Below are 19,909 nucleotides of genomic sequence, written 5' to 3'. Positions count from 1 at the left end.
CCAGCTTCATTGATTTTACCCTCAAAACTGTCAAAGGGCAACTGCAGGCACAGACTCAATGAAACGTGACCAAAGTCCCACATGACAGCAACATGACAGCAAGCAACAGAAAACAGCCTTGCAATTAATTAATCAGCTAAACACAGAAGCATCATCAAGATTTGGTGCTAACCTGAACAAGAAAATCTCCCAAGTGTTACTTTTCTGGGTTTCTGAAGAACTCCACTTCTTCACTCCACCTTGTTGTACACAAACAGGCTCACCAACCCTGGCTCCTGTCAGATTCTACCGCTTAATTCTGGCGATTCAAAACATCCACACGTCAAGTAACAGAAGGAAGAGTCCTGCTCCTCCTGACAGGGAGAGAGACACTGCCTGATTTCCTCAGCACAACTATCAGCTGCCAGCCGGCTCAAGGCACACAGCCACTGATACAGTCCATTTGGGAAGGAGCCTTACTCACTAGCTCACCACCTCCTCGCCCTCCCTCTTTCTCTCTCTCTCTCTCTCTCCACATGCTTTCCTGTCTCCACGACAAACATGGTGGCTCCACCCGGTGGTCATTCCTTTAGCTGCTGCCCCTTCTCCCAAAAATATGCTGCATACACACCTGTAGGCATACGTTCAACCCATGCTTATAACTCAACATGCTGAGTCCTAGTTAGAGGATGAAATACTTTTCAGGTAGTAATCAAATTACTCCCCCCCCCCCTCCATTTCAGATTTTTTAAGTGTGGAAATTTGCCCTATTTGTATCAGGAATAATGAAATTAAAAAGCCCAGAACCATAAGACTGAAAAAGAAAAAGAAAAAAAATCCAGCCTTTCTTATGTTCGTAATGATGATTAATAGTTAAATTACCAAATAACTACATGATGATTGGTTCCTCCTCTGCCGTCATCTCCCACAGAGACAGCGATGATATATTCTACTATGAGCTGGTGTTGTGAGTAAGCAATTCAAGCCAGTTCTTCATTCTCCTGACCAGTCATGCAGCCAAAATTACCACCTCCAAACTCCACTTTAACAACGGACTCTGTGCTGGAGGCGAGTATGTGTTTATTGTTAAGTCTAGGCCATGAGTATTATCCTGAGTCTAATGATCTTTTAAGAGAATGGTTCTCAGCACTGCTCCTCACTGTGTGTGTTTTTACAGTATGAGTGTACACTTGCCCCGGGTACGTCTGCAGCACAGAGCAGACATGAGCGCTTGTCTGATGTCTGTATAAAGACGAATGAGTCATCCTGGAGCCCTCTGCCGTGCTGAGTGCACTCTGCAGCCTCGAAGTGACTGAGCTTCTTCTGATAGCTGTCAGGATGGGATCCATGTGCTGGTGAAGTTACACCCATTTTTCACATAATCCCATCTTAGACAAGAATGGAATAGCAACAGTAAATTCACTTGTAGCATGCCTCAGGATTACAATGATCTATGTTGGAGAGTCAAAGGTGTTATTCTCCTAATGAATGTTCCAATAAAACATAATGCAATACAAATGTAAAGTGATTTGAGAAAGCAATAAGACTGACAGATCCCTTTCTTCTGCTTGTGCCATCAGTGCCAATCTCATTATTATTATTATTAAATTCCTAAAAACATCAGTATTGATTTTAAATAAAATTCTAAATTTGAGGGGCTTCAGATGTCACCTACTGGTCACTGAAGTCCTGTGGTGAAGCCAATGGAAACTTGACAAAAGTCTGCCCTGAAGCATATGCTGCTTTATCAACATTCTTGACATTAATGGGGAAATAATTTAATACATACACACCATATTGTACTAATATACTTGAAAATAGTGACTGTGCCCATAAATACACGAGGAAAGGGCTTAATTAGGTCACAGACAAGTGATCTGAGGAAACATCATCTCATGGACTTCTCTGCATCTGGGGTTTGTTTTGCAATCAGAGGACACCCTGACGTTTATTAGAAGGAATGCCACTTTAAGGAGGAGCACTAGTTTCACTTTTCAGTGGATTTTTCCCCTCTCATGTAGTCCAACTTGGTTGTCTTCCAGAGCTCTCAACAGGTGAAAGTGCAAAGCATTTTGTGTTTGTGTGAGTTTTTGTGTTAAGAGAAGATGTTTTACACCCTTTAAAAAGGCACATTAAAAAGTCAATGCCATCGCAAAAGAAGACTGGTCAAACAGAAACGACCCCATCACTCCCCTGACAGCCCAGACATAGTTCACAGTGGGTTGGCTAGCTTTGTTGACGCTGCTGTGCAGGAATGTAGAGACCCAAGGATGTGAGGGGGTGGGAACTGAGCCTGAAGAATGTATAGCAAGGCCTGCCACCCTACACACTGTGTCAGCGTCAGATTCAGTGTAAAGCAAACATGCAGAGTGCCCAACAGCAGCATAGCAGCTGCATGCACATACATAGACATAATCCACGGTAGCAAACACAAAAGATGAGCTTTTTTTTACATAATCCCTGCTCTGTTTTATTGACATTAACTTGTTTTTAGAAGCAACCGAGGAGGCAACTGTGTTTTCCCTCAAAAGCGGAAGTGCTATTTCTTCCCACAATACATGCCTTTGTCCTCTGATGCCGTTAGCCTTGATTCTAATCAGGGCTTTCCCACTAACAACATCCTGCCTTCCCAGTATAACACACACGTTCTGAAAAACATGTGGTGGAAAAGCTGGAAGAGCCAAAAATCTTTATCTTTTAGCACCTTTATTTTTGCCTCAGTGTTGCTTTTTCTGCTGTAGAAGAGTGAAAAAATGGACCCATCACACAAATTCTAGGATGCCTCTTCCTGCCAAGCATATCATCAAACCCTTAGTTTCCTGTTTGGGAGCTGCTCTAACAGATCGGCGGAGGAGTGAAAACTGCGGCGAAACCCTCCCATCCTGTTGGGAAGGGAATAAAATAGGCATTGGTTCACTGTGCTCTGAACAGTGGAGAAACACCAGGAGTAGACCAAGTATGCACAGCTCAAATCCTGAGCTGCTGCACAGCTGCTTGATTGGCAAATCAGCATACTCCTTTAAAAAGGCATCTATCAAGAAGTTCCTCCCAGCCGCCATTTTGGATTCTTTCACATTACCAGCAGAAGTCAGACTTTTTTTTCCTCCCCTTCCCGTAATAAGACAGCAACTCCAGGCATGTCTCTACCTGTTGCAGACGAAGCTGAGTGTCACTAAAAGTCAGTAACTTTGAGAGAGGTGAGGAATAACAAACTGCTAAGCTTTGAGATTGCAGTGTGATTTCCACTCCTAGAGAAAGAATAAAGGAAAAAAAAAAGAGAACTTGACACATTTCTTTCTGAGAAACCGAGAAGGAAGTGAAAACAGCAGTTCAAGTCTTGCTACACCCTTATCTGCACTCTCAGCATCATGACAAGATGTCACGAAATGTGGACAAGAACACAATACTTTTCTTGATTAATCTGCGAAATTTTTAAAAGGAGCTCAATTTATGATTAATAAATGTAAACTACGATAGCTGAAATGCTTGGCCAGAAAGACTTGGACTTCATTTATCTGGGATTATAATAATGACCTGACCGCAAGACATGACAGACTTCCCCAACTAATCATAGCTCGCCATCGTGACGTTACGAAATCATGATGTGCGTCACATGATGTCACATGAAGACCAAGCCCAGTACCAAATAGAAAGTCAGTTGTAGCTGACCATAATAACAATGCAGGTAAATGACAATCCAAAACAAACTCCCCCCCCCCCCCCCTTGCCTTGACTAATTAGAAAGAAAAAAAAAATGTTTGTTCAGCACAGACTCTCATGAAACCATTGCAATATTAATGTGACAGGTCATAGTTTTAAATCTGCACACCCTTCATTTTCTCTCCTCTTTCAGTTGCGAGATCACTATCAACATCAGCGAAAACAGCCAACCAAGTGCTGCTGAGCTACCAAACAGACTTTCAACAACACCTCACTAGTGCTCTCTGCTCTAAACACATTTTCCATTTCAGCACCAACAACGCAGAGTGAACGATGGTCTGAGTGGAAAGGAGCGCTGCAACTGATGCAGAAAGAGAGCTAAAATATGATTATGGCGAGATGATGACGATTATCAAACCACGGGGGCATTAGTGCCAGGGAGGGTACACTGTACCAGAGGCCCCATTAGAGCTCTCAGCGCCACTCATTAGGGAACCATTAGTGACAACTACTTTAATTTCCCAGACCACCCACCGCTAAGTGGCAGAGACAAATGGACTCAAAAGGAATCGAATGGACCTCTCGCTCACCTCGCTGCCTCCAAAAAACAATGCAGCTGTGTGTGCCAGCCAGGTTCAGCCAAGGCTATGGAAGGAAAAGAGAGAGGGGGGCAAAGTGTGCAAGTTCCCAAGAACAATAAAGGAGCAGCAGCATATAACAGGATCAGCCACTGTTCTCTAACAGGATTATTAGTGACGCAAGGCAAAGTTCCTGATTAATGCTGCCAGGCTAACCAAGTCAAAGAGAAAAGATGAAAGAATGATGCTCAGCAACAAAGGCTTTCTGTCTCACACCAAAGGCTGCACACTGGCTCATTATGACTGCACATCATCAAACTGATGTAAAGGAATTACAGCCACAAATGTAATTTGCAACAGTTAGCAAGGCTTCTCTGGCATAATTTCAACTAAAGGTGGCCCATCCAAAGGCTGGAATGATGAAGTATGACTCATGTAAAGCTTGCTGGAGGAGTGCGCGGTCTGCTCTCACACCTGTTGCTGAGTATTCAGTGAAAAATGACACCGACGATATTTACTCTGACCGTGTTAGAGTCTGCATTAAGTCTACAGAGTGTTACTACTAAAGTGCTTGATAATGTTGACACCAGCACTGCTCAAAACTAAATGTGAAAATACAGCCAGCTCTTTGATTTAGTGTACAAATATGTGGTAATGTGCTGAATTTTGTAGACAAGGATCAGTCAATATGATATGGATAAACAAAAATAGACTTTAAAAAAAACCCCAAATGATTGTGTATACATATTTTTTATTTGCTATATAAGGCTCAGAAAAGTGCCGCGCTTACACAAGCAGCAAAGCAACAATAGGAGAATAAACAATGTCGCCAAGGACAGTTACAGTCCACTGAGATTTTCCATTTTCATACCGTCAAGTTATTATCTCTGATATATATATGTATATTTTAAAGGCCATGTGGTGCCATTTAAATTACTTTCACACGAAGTAAAACGTCTCTCCCTGAGTAGCTCACTCACCTACGCCGTCTTCCGACTTTAACACCATGATGTCTGTGCCTCAAGGTTTCGAGTCCGAAAAGTTTCTAGAAGATTTCCGAGAGTCAAACCTTTCGCCGAATACAATTAACGACAGCTTTATTGCCTTTTCAACTCTCAATTGGCGAGTTAAAAGTTACTCCGAGGATTGACTTCTAGCCTAAAACAAGACTGTTTCGGTCCACGACTCAAGGGAGTGGTTTGAAGTGACGGACTTTGACCAACCAGCTTTTGCTCCTGAGAGCGAGAAAGTAGCAAGAGGAGCAGGCTTGGCACAGAGGAGCGCTTCCGGTTGTGCCTTTCAAATTAAAACACGTTTTAAAGAATGTTTACAAAAAACTTTATTTGGATTACACAGTTACAAATTTTTGTTGTTTCGACTCTTTCTGTGATTTGGTATTCATAAAGGCACCATTAGCCAAACCAGTTATCTTCAGGACAGTACAAAACTTAATATAAATTCAAGAAAACACTACTCTTAAATTACAAGAACTTTATATTGATTTGAATATTGAGGTGTATAATGAGACTGACTCAAGACATTGTGGCACCCAAACAAGCATTCAACTGGCTAAATCCCCGTCATCCTCACATCCAAATAATTTCAAAGAATAACTGTCAGTTATTAGTTTGGAATTGCCCTGCAGCATTGCCACATAAACTTGGAGAGGTATACCAATTTACAGAGCTCAAAACTCCTGTTTGCATATGTGTTGGTGCTGGTATAATCAGACCATAACTTTCAGCACATAACTTTCTTCTTTTCTTTTTTTTTCAAATTAGGCTTATCCTGCAGGATCCTACAGGTTTATGTTTTATACAACAGTTTTGATTTGTGTCTTTACGATGCCAGTGAGTAGATGAGAAAAAATAAACAAATATATAAATATATACATGTGCATATAAATATATAATGTACATATTACATTTTTAAATGATTCAGTTCTTCAGCATAAACGACTTCCCGTTTGGATTACTGCATTGGTCTTTTTACTTGTTTTAACAAATTAGCTTTGCATAGTCTTCAGACTTAGTTTTAACCTTTAGGGCCCTACATGGTCAAGCTCCCCAGTATATATCTGACCTGCTGAAACCACATTCATCTTTCCAAGCTCTAAGGTCATCAGCTCAGAGACTGCTGGTGGCCCCACGCGCTGGATTTAAAACTCATGGAGATCGGGCCTTTCTAACCCTGAAGACTAGATTTCAACTAATTTGTTGTTTTATGTTGTATTTTACTGTTTTACATTGTTATTTGCTGTATTTCCATTCTTTTTCATTTTCTTTCTCTTTATTGTGAAGCACTGTGTGATTTTTATGTGTGAAAAGTGCTATATAAATAAATTTTACTTACTTACAAAAAGTAAGGTAGGTGTCAGTAGTTCATATACTGGACTTTGTAATTGTAAGTGAGACTCTTATTTTGAAAGGAATTCGTTGCCTATCTCCGTCTCCTGATTATGCAAACTGATTAGAGCGCAGCGAACGTGCCCTATGACGCGTCTGCCCCACTGTGTTGCCACCCTGTTGCCTTCGGCTCTCTCCCACACACGCACACACACACATGTGTTGGGGTTTGAGTGGGGGCAGGGAGTGAGTTAGACTCACCGAGGCAGAGCAGTTTACTGCTGCTGATCTTGCTCTTTTTAAGGCTTTTGATTCACCACATCCGCCGAGAGTAGACGTGTGTGTGCAGTCAAACGTTTACCTCAGAAACAAATGTTAAACCGTTCTTTAGAAAATAGCAACAACACCTGCACAGACAAACACTTGTGAACACCTGTTGGATATTCAAACTCGCTGCACAGCCTATTCTCACATGATATTATTGCAATAAATAAACAAATAAATCAAAATGTTTCAGTCTAGTGCTTTAATGGCTCTGGATTTATTTCCCACATTATCCTGTATAATCTTTTGTTGTTGTTGTTGTTGTTGTTGTTGTTATTATTATTATTATTATTATTATTGGGGATGATTGAGTGATTCTGAAAAACAGCTGATTTTCATTGCACTCTTATGATTACACCACAACAATGCAGGGGCCTACCAGTAACGATGAAACAGGTTTGGCTACATCTTGGTGATACTCACCAGAATGTTTGTGCCTAATGCAGCTTTACAGTTTTGATGTCATGACCTTCACCTTTCCCCCCCCCTGTGATCAAAGGCTGATCAAAGGTTTGTTGAAAGGTCGTTTTTTCCTAGTAGAGAGATATTTCTTGGCGGCATTTTTTAAGGAAACTATGAGGGATTTACAGCCCCCTGTTTGAAAGTGAGTAAATTAGTCTTCTGTTTGTGTAACACCTGCACAGCCATACTGCTGTCAGATAGCAGAGGATTGAGCCTGTCCTTGCCTGTTGATGAATACCTGAGAGCCAAGAGGAATGCTCCACTCACAGCCAATGACAGAGGCCAGGTAAGGGGAGAAAACAGCTCATCTGTTTTGTTTATCTGACGTACGGTAGAAAAATGTGTATGAGCTGTCCAGCTGCATTTTAAAAAGATTCTGAGCACCGACCCAGGAATCAGGACACAGCTACTAAGAAGACTACGGTAAAGTGCTACAGTCTGCACTGAATCTTCATTTAGGGGGGATCTCAACTTCATTCTGTGACCCATGAATGCTTCAGCTGTGTCGCGCAAACTCAACAGCTGACAATGCAGCCTGTGTGTAGCGACCCCCGTACACACAAAGTTTCAACTCATTGTTAGAAGTGCATCCATTCCCCCAAGCAATGCTGTAAATCTGTGCTCAAGGACCCAGAACAAGAGCACACAGGCAGCTGCCTGACCTTTAAATGAAAAGATTATGAGATGACATAGACACATGAAGATTACAGTTATCCACAGCTTCCTGAACGAGCTAAAGTAGAACGGATCAGCAGATAAATGGAGGATTTATGCACACTTTAAATCAAGACCAAAAAAAGAATAAAGACTGTGCTAAAAGGTGCAGCAGATTTTGAGTTTCAAAGGAAAAGAGAAATTCCTCAAATAGACAAAGGTCTGCTCGTCTTAGAATCTGTAGGACGTTAGTTCTTTTTTTCAGTTTTAAAATTAAAATACCATTACCGCAAAACCTTTAACTATGACCTATAAAAGTCTCAACTATGAGGTCAGCCACAACCAAATGGGGAAACTAGGTTTACCTGTGTAACGCAATATTATTTTCCAGTAAATGCAATAAGATTTATATGAATTGGTGTTGATGATATGACACATTTACTGAGGATATCTTTTTATTACAATTTTATTCATATATTATTTAGAGCATGTATGTATGAAGACCACAAGACAATATTAATTTGTCTTCATGTCAGTAAGTTTGTGTGAAGTTGTTGGCTTTGTCCAAGAAACTGCATGGTGTCTGTAACAGTGCTGCTACAGCAAAGGTAAACATTTACTTTAACACTGCTTAATTATTTATAACTTCTAGATATCCCACGCATGCGTTATTGCTGCAGGCATAAGATTACATTTTATGCAGCATTTTGCAAGATGTACATGCAGGACACATTATATATAAATCAGGCTGTGTTGGATTTGTAGCAAAGCTTTTTCTGACAGCTTTCTGGTATCACCCTCTAAGTCTACATAAGGTGACTGTAGCTCTCTAGCCTCTAGGAATGTTCTGACCTCACACAAGTCTGGCTCGTATTGTGAAATAGCTGTTGTTCAGTCTTACGGTGCTATGTTAAGAATGTGGATTTCAGGTGTGATTGCAAGTGCGAGTCTCAAAAAAGCTTGTGGTTTTAAAAGGTGCCCTCAGCTGAGTGTAATGAACACATGATTGAATGTTTTGACTTCGATCATTAGCACTCATTACTGATGTGCAGGTCACTACCAGGTTTTTAGTATTCAGCGACACCATATAAAGTTTCGTAAGTAGTGATTTCAAAATATGAATCAAGGTTGCAGGATGTGAAAGAAAACGATTGTCAAGATAATTCCAACAGAGGGGCGAATTTTATTTTATGTCTGACCGAGCTCCAAAACACTCCACTTCACAAAAACTACAATTTGCGACTCCCTGGAAGAGGCCCAAAACCAAAGTCCTAGTTTATAAGGCAGGCTTGCCATAAAAATATAGCCTCCTAATCCAAGAAACACTGATGCAATACGTTTTCAAACATCAAAAAAAGTCTTCAAAAACACAGAAGTTGGAAAGCAAAATAATGTTTTGCTTTTTGTGTTTCTGTGTGTGTATATATGTGTAAAATCGGTTGTGGGTGTGCCGGGGCTATTATAAGTGAAACCACAGAGTCAAAACAATATCCTGGCAGCTCCTGAACTAAAAATACATCTTTATTTTAGGCTTTAAATTGCCTGAATTAGATGGAAAATTGCTGTGTGAGAGAAAATAATCCCCATCATTAAGACAAAAGGTACCAAGAGTGACTCCTGCTGATCATTTGTATTAATTACAGCTGCAGGAGGGGAGAAAGAAACCCACAAAGGAAAATTTTAGAGAAATTTATCTTTATTATCAAACAGCAATGATTTCAACCAAAAGCATTTCAAAATTAACTACACTGCGTCATATTGAAGTTGGGTCACTGTACAGAGTCATGTTGCTTTTTTCTAACTTACAAAACATGCAAACAGGAGGTTTATTGAGAAACAGGGGGTTAATATCCACAGACGAGCTCGAAACAAGGCATGAAAAATGGTTCTGCCACCACGACAATTACAAACCTGCACGGCAAATATTCTTTGGCATTAGACATGGCTCTGCTGATCTGCTGCTCGACGCATGAGTCACTGCACAAGTTGACTTTGAAACCACTGCTTTCCTTTTACAGGTGCAATCACAGGTAATGAGACCTTTGGTTCTATGCACTCTGTAATTTTCTGGGTTAGACGGAATTCAGGACTGAACGATTAATTACTGACATGAGTCATGTGCAAAAAAAAAAAAAAAAAAAAAGCAGAATACATCTAACTCTGGTGCTATTTTTCTGATGTTTGCATGTCAGAAAGAACTCTGTGGGCGGCCAATCAATTTGCAATTAAAATAGAGAACTCTACACAGCTTACAGCAGGACCCACCTACACGCAGTAATACTGCTGCCAGAAACTGTTTCAGGAGGAGCATGCAAAATTTCCAGAGCTTCTGATAAAACATGACAGTTGAGAACCTGTTTGCATAAGAAAACGTACTCATCTCATGCTAGTCGTTCAGCGTTCTGCACCGCACAAAGTTTTGACATTTACATGGTGACCCCAACAAGAGATGGCACACGGTGACAAAGCGACTGCTTATCTTTGCTGAAAAATTCATGAGTTTGACTAATAAGCACTCCAGAGAAATAACTAAATATACATTTTGCTCTTTATAAACAGGATTCTATCTGAGTCATAAAAACTAAAAGATCGAGGGCAGCAGGTGCATGCTGCTAAGCAGTTAGCGTTAAAGGTGAAAACTGACGGTCATGTCAGATATAGCCAAAATAGCACAATTATGAACATCAATTCTTTACTGTCCTATCCGTTGCTTGTTCTTTCCTAGAGCATTTATCAAGACATAAAAAATATCTTGAGACATATCCTCCCATAACACCAAAAGGAACCCACTTAGTTAGGTTTTGTGAGTCTCTCTATGTTTTCATACACTCTTCCCTGAAGGAACTTCCTGTCAGACTTCTCACTGTCAAACTCATTCAGCATAAACACTCACAGGACACTTTATTGGGTACTCTGTGCAACCCATGCTTTTGCTTCCAGAAATGCCTTATTTCTTTTTCACACAGATTTAACAAACACTGGAAACACTCCTCACAGATATTAATCCATATAGATATGATAGCATCACGCGGTTGCTGCACATTTGTCGGCTGAGAATATCCTGTCCACCACATCCTCCGGGTGCTCTATTAGACTGAGATCTGGTGACTGTGGATGCCATTTGAGTGCAGTGAACTGTACATGATGTGAATTTTGTGACATTACGCGTTATCCTATTGGAAGCAGCCATCAGAAGGTGGGTACACTGGGGTCATAAAGGGATGGACATGGATGGACAGCATTACTTGTGTTTCTAGGCTGTGGTATTTAAAAGATGCTCAACTGGTACTAAGTCCTCCAACGTGTACCAAGAACATTTTGCACCATTACACTGCTGCCTGCCTGAAACAGGGCCTATATGCACCGAGTGGCTGCCATGTGATTGGCTGATTAGATATTTGTGTTAACAAACAGCTGAATAGGTGTACCTAATGAAGTGGCTGATGACAGCATTTATAGCTCTAGCTCAAAAAGAGCTCAACCTGTAGTGGTTCTGGATGTTGTTCATTGTACCTTTTTTTTCCGTCAAAAAAACTATTGATTTTATCTGACTTGTGAAATATCTCATTATTTTAATAATCAATAATAAACTGATATAAAAGCTGTTAAAATAGATAACAGTACAGTGTAAGGCTCCCAAACCAAAAAAGGCTGGTAACTGCTGCCATCACTACAGTCTCATATATAACAAGCTGATAGGGCAAATATTCTCAAACACACGCTGTTGCTGACGGCCTTGTTGTGCTTTCGCACAGATCAGTGTGTCCTCAGCTGTCCCTGGAGCCCACGAGAGTAATTTCCGCGTCAGAGAGCCTCGGCAAATCCGGGGCACACCTGGCTCTCTGCACAGATGACTGATGGAGCTGTGCTGATATCACTCGGAGAAAATTTCTATCATGTCTTCTATAAACAACACAGTACTTGGGATCGCTGTCATTCTGTGGGCTATGATGATTATTTAAGCATGCCGACTCACAGTGACTGTCACTGTGAGCGTTTGGTTAACAATAACAATTACATTGTGAAAGGTGCAAAACAGTGTGCGTGTGACTCAGTAATTTAGATGCAAAAGGGAACTGAAGAAAATAAATGATAAAATAAAAGTCTGTATTTACTTTGGAGTCTGATATTACTACATGAGAACAGACTAAGAAGGAAGTAATTTCTTTTTACTTCTTCAAAAGACAAGACTAGTTTAATTTCAATATACATTCTCCTCTTAAATAAAAGCATTAAGTATTATTAACATGTCTTATTAGAAAAATCTGATGTAAACAGTTATTGTGGGCAGAATACACTCATTAACCACTTTCTTAGATACACCTGTTAGATACACAGCCATTTGTCGAGTGGCAGTTCTCTGGGTCAAAATGCCTTGCTGATGTCAGAGGTCAGAGGAGAATGGACTGATTCAAGCCACAACAACAGAAGACCACACCAGGTGATATTCCTTTCAGTTAAAAAAAAAGAAAACTGTGGCTACAATTTGCATGGGCAGCATGTTTGGAAAACAGAAGACTGGAAAAATGTTGCTTGGTCTAATGAGTCTCCATTTTCACTGCAACCTTTGAATGGTGCGGTCAGGAGTTAGAGTAAACAACATGAAAACATGGATCCATCCTGCCTTCTTTCAGGCAGGTAGTAGTAGCTCCATCAACCGGGGTTTAATGGTCCGGGAAATATTTTCTTGGCACACTTTGGACCACTTGGTACCAACAAAGCATCATCTAAACACCATCTACCTGAGTGTTGTTGCTGCTGACCGTGTCCATCCCTTTATGACCGCAGTGTACCATTTTCTGATGGCGGCTTCGTGTCACAAAACTCAAATCATCTTAAACATGACATTGAGTTCACTGTATTCAAATGAACTCCACAATCACCAGATCTCATTCCAATACAGCACCTTTGGGATGCAGTGGAATGGCAGATGCGCATCATGGATGTGCAGCTGATAAATCTACATCAACTTTGTGATGCCGTGATTTCAATGTGGACCAAAACTCTGAGGAATGTTCCAAGCAACTTGTTGAACTGTGAAGGTAAAAGGAGTGTAACCCAGTACTAGAAAGGTTTAACTGACAATGTGACCAGTGAGTCAGTAGATAAATTATAGTTTCCGTCAAGCAGTTTTTAAGAGCTTTATATGTTGTGTGTGCAAGAGAGTAAAGCCACCAGATAAAAGTACACCATTTCCTACTGAGATGTCATAACAGCGAAATGTGATGCAATTTGTACGCAAGTACAGAAATCAAATAATTCCCCAACTTATTTCAGGAGTGGTTTACAGTGATAGCTTAGATGACACAACGTGAACTTGCCTAACAACAGTTGGATGAGCCACACATGAGTCATTCGTGATTCACCATTAAAAGCAGAAATACCAACACTAACAGTATCAGCCAATGTCATTACATCACAAGTGGCCCAAACTCTTAACGGTTGCCATCACAACACAAACTTCGTTTTATTGCCGTTTAATCAAAAAACGTGACACAAGGCAGGCAGTTGGCAGCTTTGGTAATACGCTGCCCACAAATTGCAGGGAAGGCTGAATGTACAAATGCAAGCCAGTGTTTTATCTAAGTGACTAGAAACACCCAACATGCCATTCAGTTCTGTTGGCCTGACAAAAAATAAAATAAAATGAGCAAAAGTCTGCTGTCATCACATTTAGTACCAGAACAATCCAGATTACTTCCTCGTTGAATATCCAAATCGACAGGCAGAGCCCTGGTGCTGATGTGGATATTTTGAAATGACTGAGGCAGCAACGCTTCCACATGCTTCGCACAAAGTCAGCTGATTCACTGCCACCCAACAAAGCTTTTTAAGTCATGTCAACACGCAGTTTAAACACCCCCAATGGGAACCTGCACACCATCCTGCAGTGCAATGTCATCGCGGCGCTTAGCAACCAATCCAAAACAACAAACACGCGCACATCAGCTCCATCGCTGTCCAGATGGTGAGTAGCAAACTTCTAAAGAAACCAACATCTTAATCTGTGTCTCTCTGTGTGTAATTAAACCGAGAAACACAGAAAATTCATTTTACCCAGCTTTAGGAGGCGATCACCAGTAAGCACAACACTGCCAGTCCTCTTTGTTAAAGGACGGAAACACAAGTCTTTGGCAGAGCTGAGAAAGTCTGGCTCGCAAGCTGAGATTTCACATGTTGTCGGCCAACATAAGGATTTTATGTACATGTGTGAAAAAGGAATGTGAAGTCATCAAGAAGGAGGCAGCCCTGCTGCAGATTCGATCAGCTGAGTGAGTAATAACATTAGCTCACGCTCTATTAGAGTGCGTGCACGCACAGGGCAGAGGTTTAAGCTGTGCTAAATGAGAGCCTCCCTGAGCCTCGAGAAGCTCCTTCTATTTCTGTCCGACTGTTTGTTTTCATCTCTGGTTTAGTCATGTGTTCCCGCCAGTGGTCACAGAAGCACACATGACCACGCTCACAGGTTGAAAACACATTCAAAAAACAAATGCTCGTGATAGTTTCAACACTGTAGGTTTATAGTAATGATGCCAAAAGCCAGCAAAATGAAAAATGATCTTCCTGAAAACAACTTTTACTTTACCTGGAGCTTCCTCGAGTGGCTTCACAGCAGGGCACAAGAAGGTCTGAAAACTGGACACACATAGTTCACCGACTGTCCCCATAGCTCCGGCGTGTTAATCTCCGTATCTGAGTGTATGTCTCAGACTGCAGCTGTGTATCGTCCTGAGTTCCTCTCTCCTTATGACTGTGATGTGAAAGAAAAGTTGTGAAGATCCCAGTCTCCCCAGTGCACCTGTCACTCCTTGCTCCCAGCTGTTCCCTCCATGGAAGGATTCCAACTGTAAGATCCTGCACTGTGTCACTTTGCTTCACCTAATCCCCCCCCACCCCAAGTTGGATGACGCTCCTCGGCCAATGTCTTACACTAACCTACTTTCTCTTCCCCTTTGTTGAGAATGTGCAACTTGCTATCGGATGCTAAAATCACTTCTGCTTTCTCCCCCGTTCCCCTTTTCCGTTGGTATCTGAACCTCGCTCTTATCCTCCTCTGCTCCCTCTCTCTCCCTTTCTCTTTCTCTCCCACTAGCTACCTCACATACTAATTCTTGACAGGCTGCACACAAAATATATTAACGTATCTGCGACTGCTGCAGCAACCGCGTACGACTGGTCCAATCTGAAAAGTCGCTTGAAGAAGGGATGGAGTTCTGTTGTTTTCATGGAAATTATGGCAAAAATAAATAAATAGATGAAAGTCAGCAGTATGCTTTTTTTTTGTCCACTCCAGATTTTTATTTCCATCTCCACCCTCTGCTGCTTTTAGCTTTTAGTCACTCTTGGTTTTTGGCTTGAAAAGCATTTAAAAAAGAGACAAGATTTCATTGTTGCTTGGCAACAGGATAGAAGAAATAACTAGCTCCTGGGCCAAACACTGTGAGCCATTTGTTTTGATTAGATTATTCTCACACTCGGTGAGGGTTATTCGCAGTGACACGATCGCATTTTGGGGCTGTATAACGCACATGGGTTTCACAACAACAACAACAGCAACGAAAATGTGCTCGTCAACGATCTGTTTCAGATTCTCGCTTCCTCTCGTGGAACAAAATGCAAACGATTAGCTTCCCTCTTGAACTCGTGTCACCTGCCACTCTGCATTACCCCACTTGTCAGTCACTCCTTAATTACTCCTTCTCTGCGAGTCATTCATTAATCCTTCAACTCCGCCCTCTCTGTCAATCATGTTTCCATTGAAAAGCAATATAGGGGTGACTCGATAAGGAATGCAATAAAGTAAGACGTGCTTCGTGGTTATGGAAATCATTATGATCTAACAAGCACTGCCTAGTTCATTATCTGAGGGCACAGTGCTTCAACTTGACCTCTGTATGAACTGCAAAGTCAGTTCTGGGTACTTTAAATGCTGCAGCTGCACATCACCTAGACAGAACAGCTCTGTCACCAGAGGAAAGGCACACAGTGAAGTCAGCACAAATCTTCCGCCTCTTTTTTTTTTTTTTTTCTAAATGCATATTCCTCCCCCCTCGCTCGACAGCACAACACAAACACACTGAAAATGTTTAAATCTGTGTATTCCACTGAACTTTTATGGAGCTATTCTAGTCCACAGAGCAAACTTTAAGTGCTCTAATGAAACTCATAAAAGCCAATTAGCCAAATTGACAACAGTTCATTTGAATTAATTATTTTTGCACTGCAGTTTATTATGGACTAACGAGGACGTCAAGTGCAACACGCAATTAAGCTGCAAATGCAGTCATTCAAAGAGAGATCCCCAAGATGCCCAAACTGTCACAGTTTAAATGCTAATACTGATTTGTTATATAACACACTTTAGATTGCTTTAGTCAAAAAGGCACATGGTAAGTCACTGATTGATTCCTCATGAACCCCAAATGGGAGAAAACATCTAATGACCCTCAAATATGTGAGTAAACTAAAAATCTACAGCAATGCATTGATTACAAAGTAAACTGCACTTTTTCTGCAATATGTAGGATGGCATCGCAAAAGAATTCCCTAAACAAATCAAAAGAGTTTAAATTATACAAATAATTTAATGCATCCATTCCTAAGTGATTAAACCACTAGGAGGCTAACGACTGTACTCTGTCACACCCGATCCAACCCCTACTTGTCTTATAGTGACGGTGCAAGAGTCTGGGTGTTGTCAGGGCTTAATTGCTTATTGTGTTCATCCAACAAAGTATGGATGCCACTTCTTGGCCTCATGCTCTCTGGGCTGTCATTTTTAGCTGAAGTCAATCAAAATAATACCAAATAAAACCAGATCTGGTGTCAGTCTCCACTTTATGTTGTGCTATTGAGCCAGTTCGTAACAGCTGAAGCAGTTTGCTTTGATATGTAAGTCTTGCCACGTACAGCATGAAGGCCTTTTGCGTTTAACTGGCCCCAGATGAACCACTTCCTTGAGCATGGCATGCCATCATGTGGACACTGCATGCAACAACAACTCTTATTTTCACCTCCCCAAGCAGGCTACAAGTCTTCTGGAGTTAGCAGACCCAGATTTAATCTAACTATGAAATCTATGTGGGCTGAGTGCAACAGTCATGAGTAAAAATTGCAATAAGAAAACCGATAACTTCCCCAGAAGATTACACGATTCTGATGTGAATCAGTCATCAGTAAACGAGTAGACAGCTACGGAGGTGAACGTGTTTTCTTTTTCGATACAATCATTTCCCAGGTGGAAGATAAAATCTACAGGAAGCTTCCTGATCTGTGTTGGTGGAACTCCTACATGGCAGCCTAATGATAGCATCACCTCTGGTGACTAATAACTGGCTGAGTGGGGGCAGAGCCAGTGTCTCTGCTGATACAACCAGAGTGAATATGAAGGCTAGAGCTTCTACACCTGAACAGGCTGAATGAGCTTCACAATATCTCCACAATAGCAACATGCAGCACTCGTTGCTCAGCTTTGAGCACTTCTCTTCATCTGCGTCTCTTTTTGATCGGTGCAAATGAAATCCCATTAAACAAACCATTAAATTCATTTCGCTTCTTATTTCTGGAGTTATTACACGATCAAGAAAGTAGAACAGCTGTAGCATCTTTGGTGTGATTTTTATGTAACTACTTATTTCTTGTTATTAAGAACAAGTTGTGTCTGCATAAGCCCGCTGAGAGTTTGCTGCTTCCGTGACAGTGTCAGTATGCTTTGAACATGAGAGGAGCTTAGAGCTGGAGTAAATGTGTCACATGGCTGAAGAGTGACAGTTTAAGGGAAAAAAATTACAAAGAGAAAACAAGAAAAAATACACACACACACGCAGCATTAAGACCAGCAGAAGCATCTCTATTTCTCAGACGAAATCACTCAGATAAAGAGGAGAGGTCAAACTGACAGAGAGAAAGATGACACCCATAACCACAGAAACCACATATACCTGTCACCCTAGAGCACCAGCGCACCACACCTATGAGCAGTTGCACTGTTTCCTTTGTGCACATTTTATTATGCAAAGAGAAACCGAACTGCGCTGACAGGTGCAAGTAGATGGGAGGGGGTGCACACAAAAGAAAAAAAACATTTTGACACCCTGCAGCTCAAAGCCTTTTAAGTAAGTCTTGAAACCCAGCCACGCCTCGTGAATCCCCAGGTAGTTGATTTAGGGCGCCAGCACCTAGCAACATCACTGGAACACAGTTCAGAAACCTGTTTCAATGATAATCCTGCTGTAAATGTAAGAAGGCAGCTACGCAGGTGAAGCCACGACGCAATAAATTATACAAATTACATTAGAAATATAGGCAGCCTCCAGACGAATGTTGTGTTTTGTTATATAAGTCCAGACTAATAATAAACTGCAGTGGGGGGAAAAAAATTGTGCCAAAATAAAACGACATCTCCACTTTTACTTCCATCTGCTTCCCGTCTTCTTGCTCACAGAGGAGATGATATGCTTTGCACTTCTTCATTCAGATTCTCAAGCTGTCGATTTGACTAAGAAGGTGTCGGGGACAGCGAGAGTGTTATCTGAATGCGCTGGGTGCTTCAGCGTGTCTCTTTTCTTATGCCTCACACTTCAGCAGATAATTACATAATCACCAACTGATTCTTTCAGCTCCTTTGCAAATAGGAAGTCGCTGACGGCATATCATTATCCTGTTCTGGGGCTGACAGGAAAACACCCTGCACGGGCTACCCAAAGTCACCACCTATGGACTCTTTATAGCAATTGCTCCTTTGTTAGGAGCTGTGATACTTCCATTAGACTAAAACTTCCCCTCATTTTTGGAAAAGAGATGAGAAGCATCATCCCCCTCCTTCTCCCTTCAGCAGAGCATCAGTAGAATTTTTTTGCAATGAGGCCATTGCTGGAGGTTCTATTTTGAGATGCATTAAGCTCACTAAAAAAAAAAAAAAAAAAACTACTAAATAATTGAGACGAAGGCTCTATCATATTCTAAGCTGAGCCACCAGCTAGCTCATCCCGGTCTGACATCATCAGGGATGTCACCATACACTTGATGACATGATGCTGAATTTCCAGTAAATATGGCTCACATTTTTTTTCAACACAAGTAGTTGTATAAGAAGGCATTCTGTAAAAAAAAGAAAAAAGAAAAAAGAAAAGAAAAACTATGTCAGCCTCAAAATAGATCCCAGCCTGATATCCTATAAATAAATAAGTCCGGATCATGTAAACTCCCAAAAGAGCAGGAACTTTTCTGTTTCTCCCTGCTGTTGTTTTTGAGTGTAAAAATCCGATTTATTATTATTATTATTGTTTTCACAGCTGTCACCCTGCTGTCATAGCTGCAGTGAGATGCTAAATCATTAATTGCGTCGACCTTTTTATATGTGTGCATACCACAGAGACCACCTGTTTTAAAGCTGGCTTTAGATTGCATCCTTCTTCCTGTTCCTGTGTATGCGCTTAGACTACATAAACACGGGCAAGTGTAGGATGAAAACAACACGGCATACAGGCCTGCTGCGGACTAGGACTTACTTTGAAGTGTGACACGTTGTCATTTTTTAACACTTTCACCAAACAGACAGACAGTAGTGTGGACATAGCTCAGTGGGCTGCATTTTTTTTTTTTTTTAATCTCTTGGCACAGCAGGAACACGGACACGCTACGGCAGTGCTGAAAAGCATGCGCTCATGCAGTGTCAGGCTTTGGATCAAAGCGTCTGCTACATGCGTGAAACAGTGCGATGAGGACAAACCGTAATTCTCCCCCTCCATCCCGGTGGTGCTGATGCTGCTGCTGCTTCTGCGGCTGATGAAGGCGTCTCTGTCCGGGGATGTCTCTCTCGAAGCGCCCGCAGCAACTCCGTTACCTGCCGCCCTCCTTCCCTCCCTTTCTCGTCTCTTCTCTGGCTTCGCCTCACCTCCCAGCTCT

General features: G+C 41.4%; 1 protein-coding gene across 4 annotated transcripts in view; it reads right to left on the bottom strand.

The window, feature by feature from the left end:
* cyth1a (cytohesin 1a) overlaps positions 1–19,909 on the bottom strand; it is a 41,078-nt gene extending 21,169 nt beyond the window's left edge. The window contains exon 1 of one of the 4 annotated variants that reach the window (XM_086289333.1): positions 19,734–19,909. In XM_086289333.1, coding sequence (XP_086145459.1) covers positions 19,734–19,752 — 19 coding nt within the window. In that variant the 5' untranslated portion in view covers positions 19,753–19,909. Of the gene's footprint in view, positions 1–172; positions 416–5,197; positions 5,459–14,588; positions 14,864–19,733 lie in introns of those variants that run through there. The other 3 variants (XM_086289331.1, XM_086289332.1, XM_086289334.1) reach the window with 3 other exon arrangements.

This window comes from Aulonocara sp. 'chitande type north' Nkhata Bay, linkage group LG4 (genome assembly GCF_057382095.1).
Source record: "Aulonocara sp. 'chitande type north' Nkhata Bay isolate Kocher_YH1m ecotype deep benthic linkage group LG4, A_spYH_male_GT1.1, whole genome shotgun sequence".
NCBI lineage: Eukaryota > Metazoa > Chordata > Actinopteri > Cichliformes > Cichlidae > Aulonocara > Aulonocara sp. 'chitande type north' Nkhata Bay.
The sequence above is the reverse complement of the archived record's forward strand: the minus strand, read 5'-3'. Positions and strand labels throughout refer to the sequence as shown.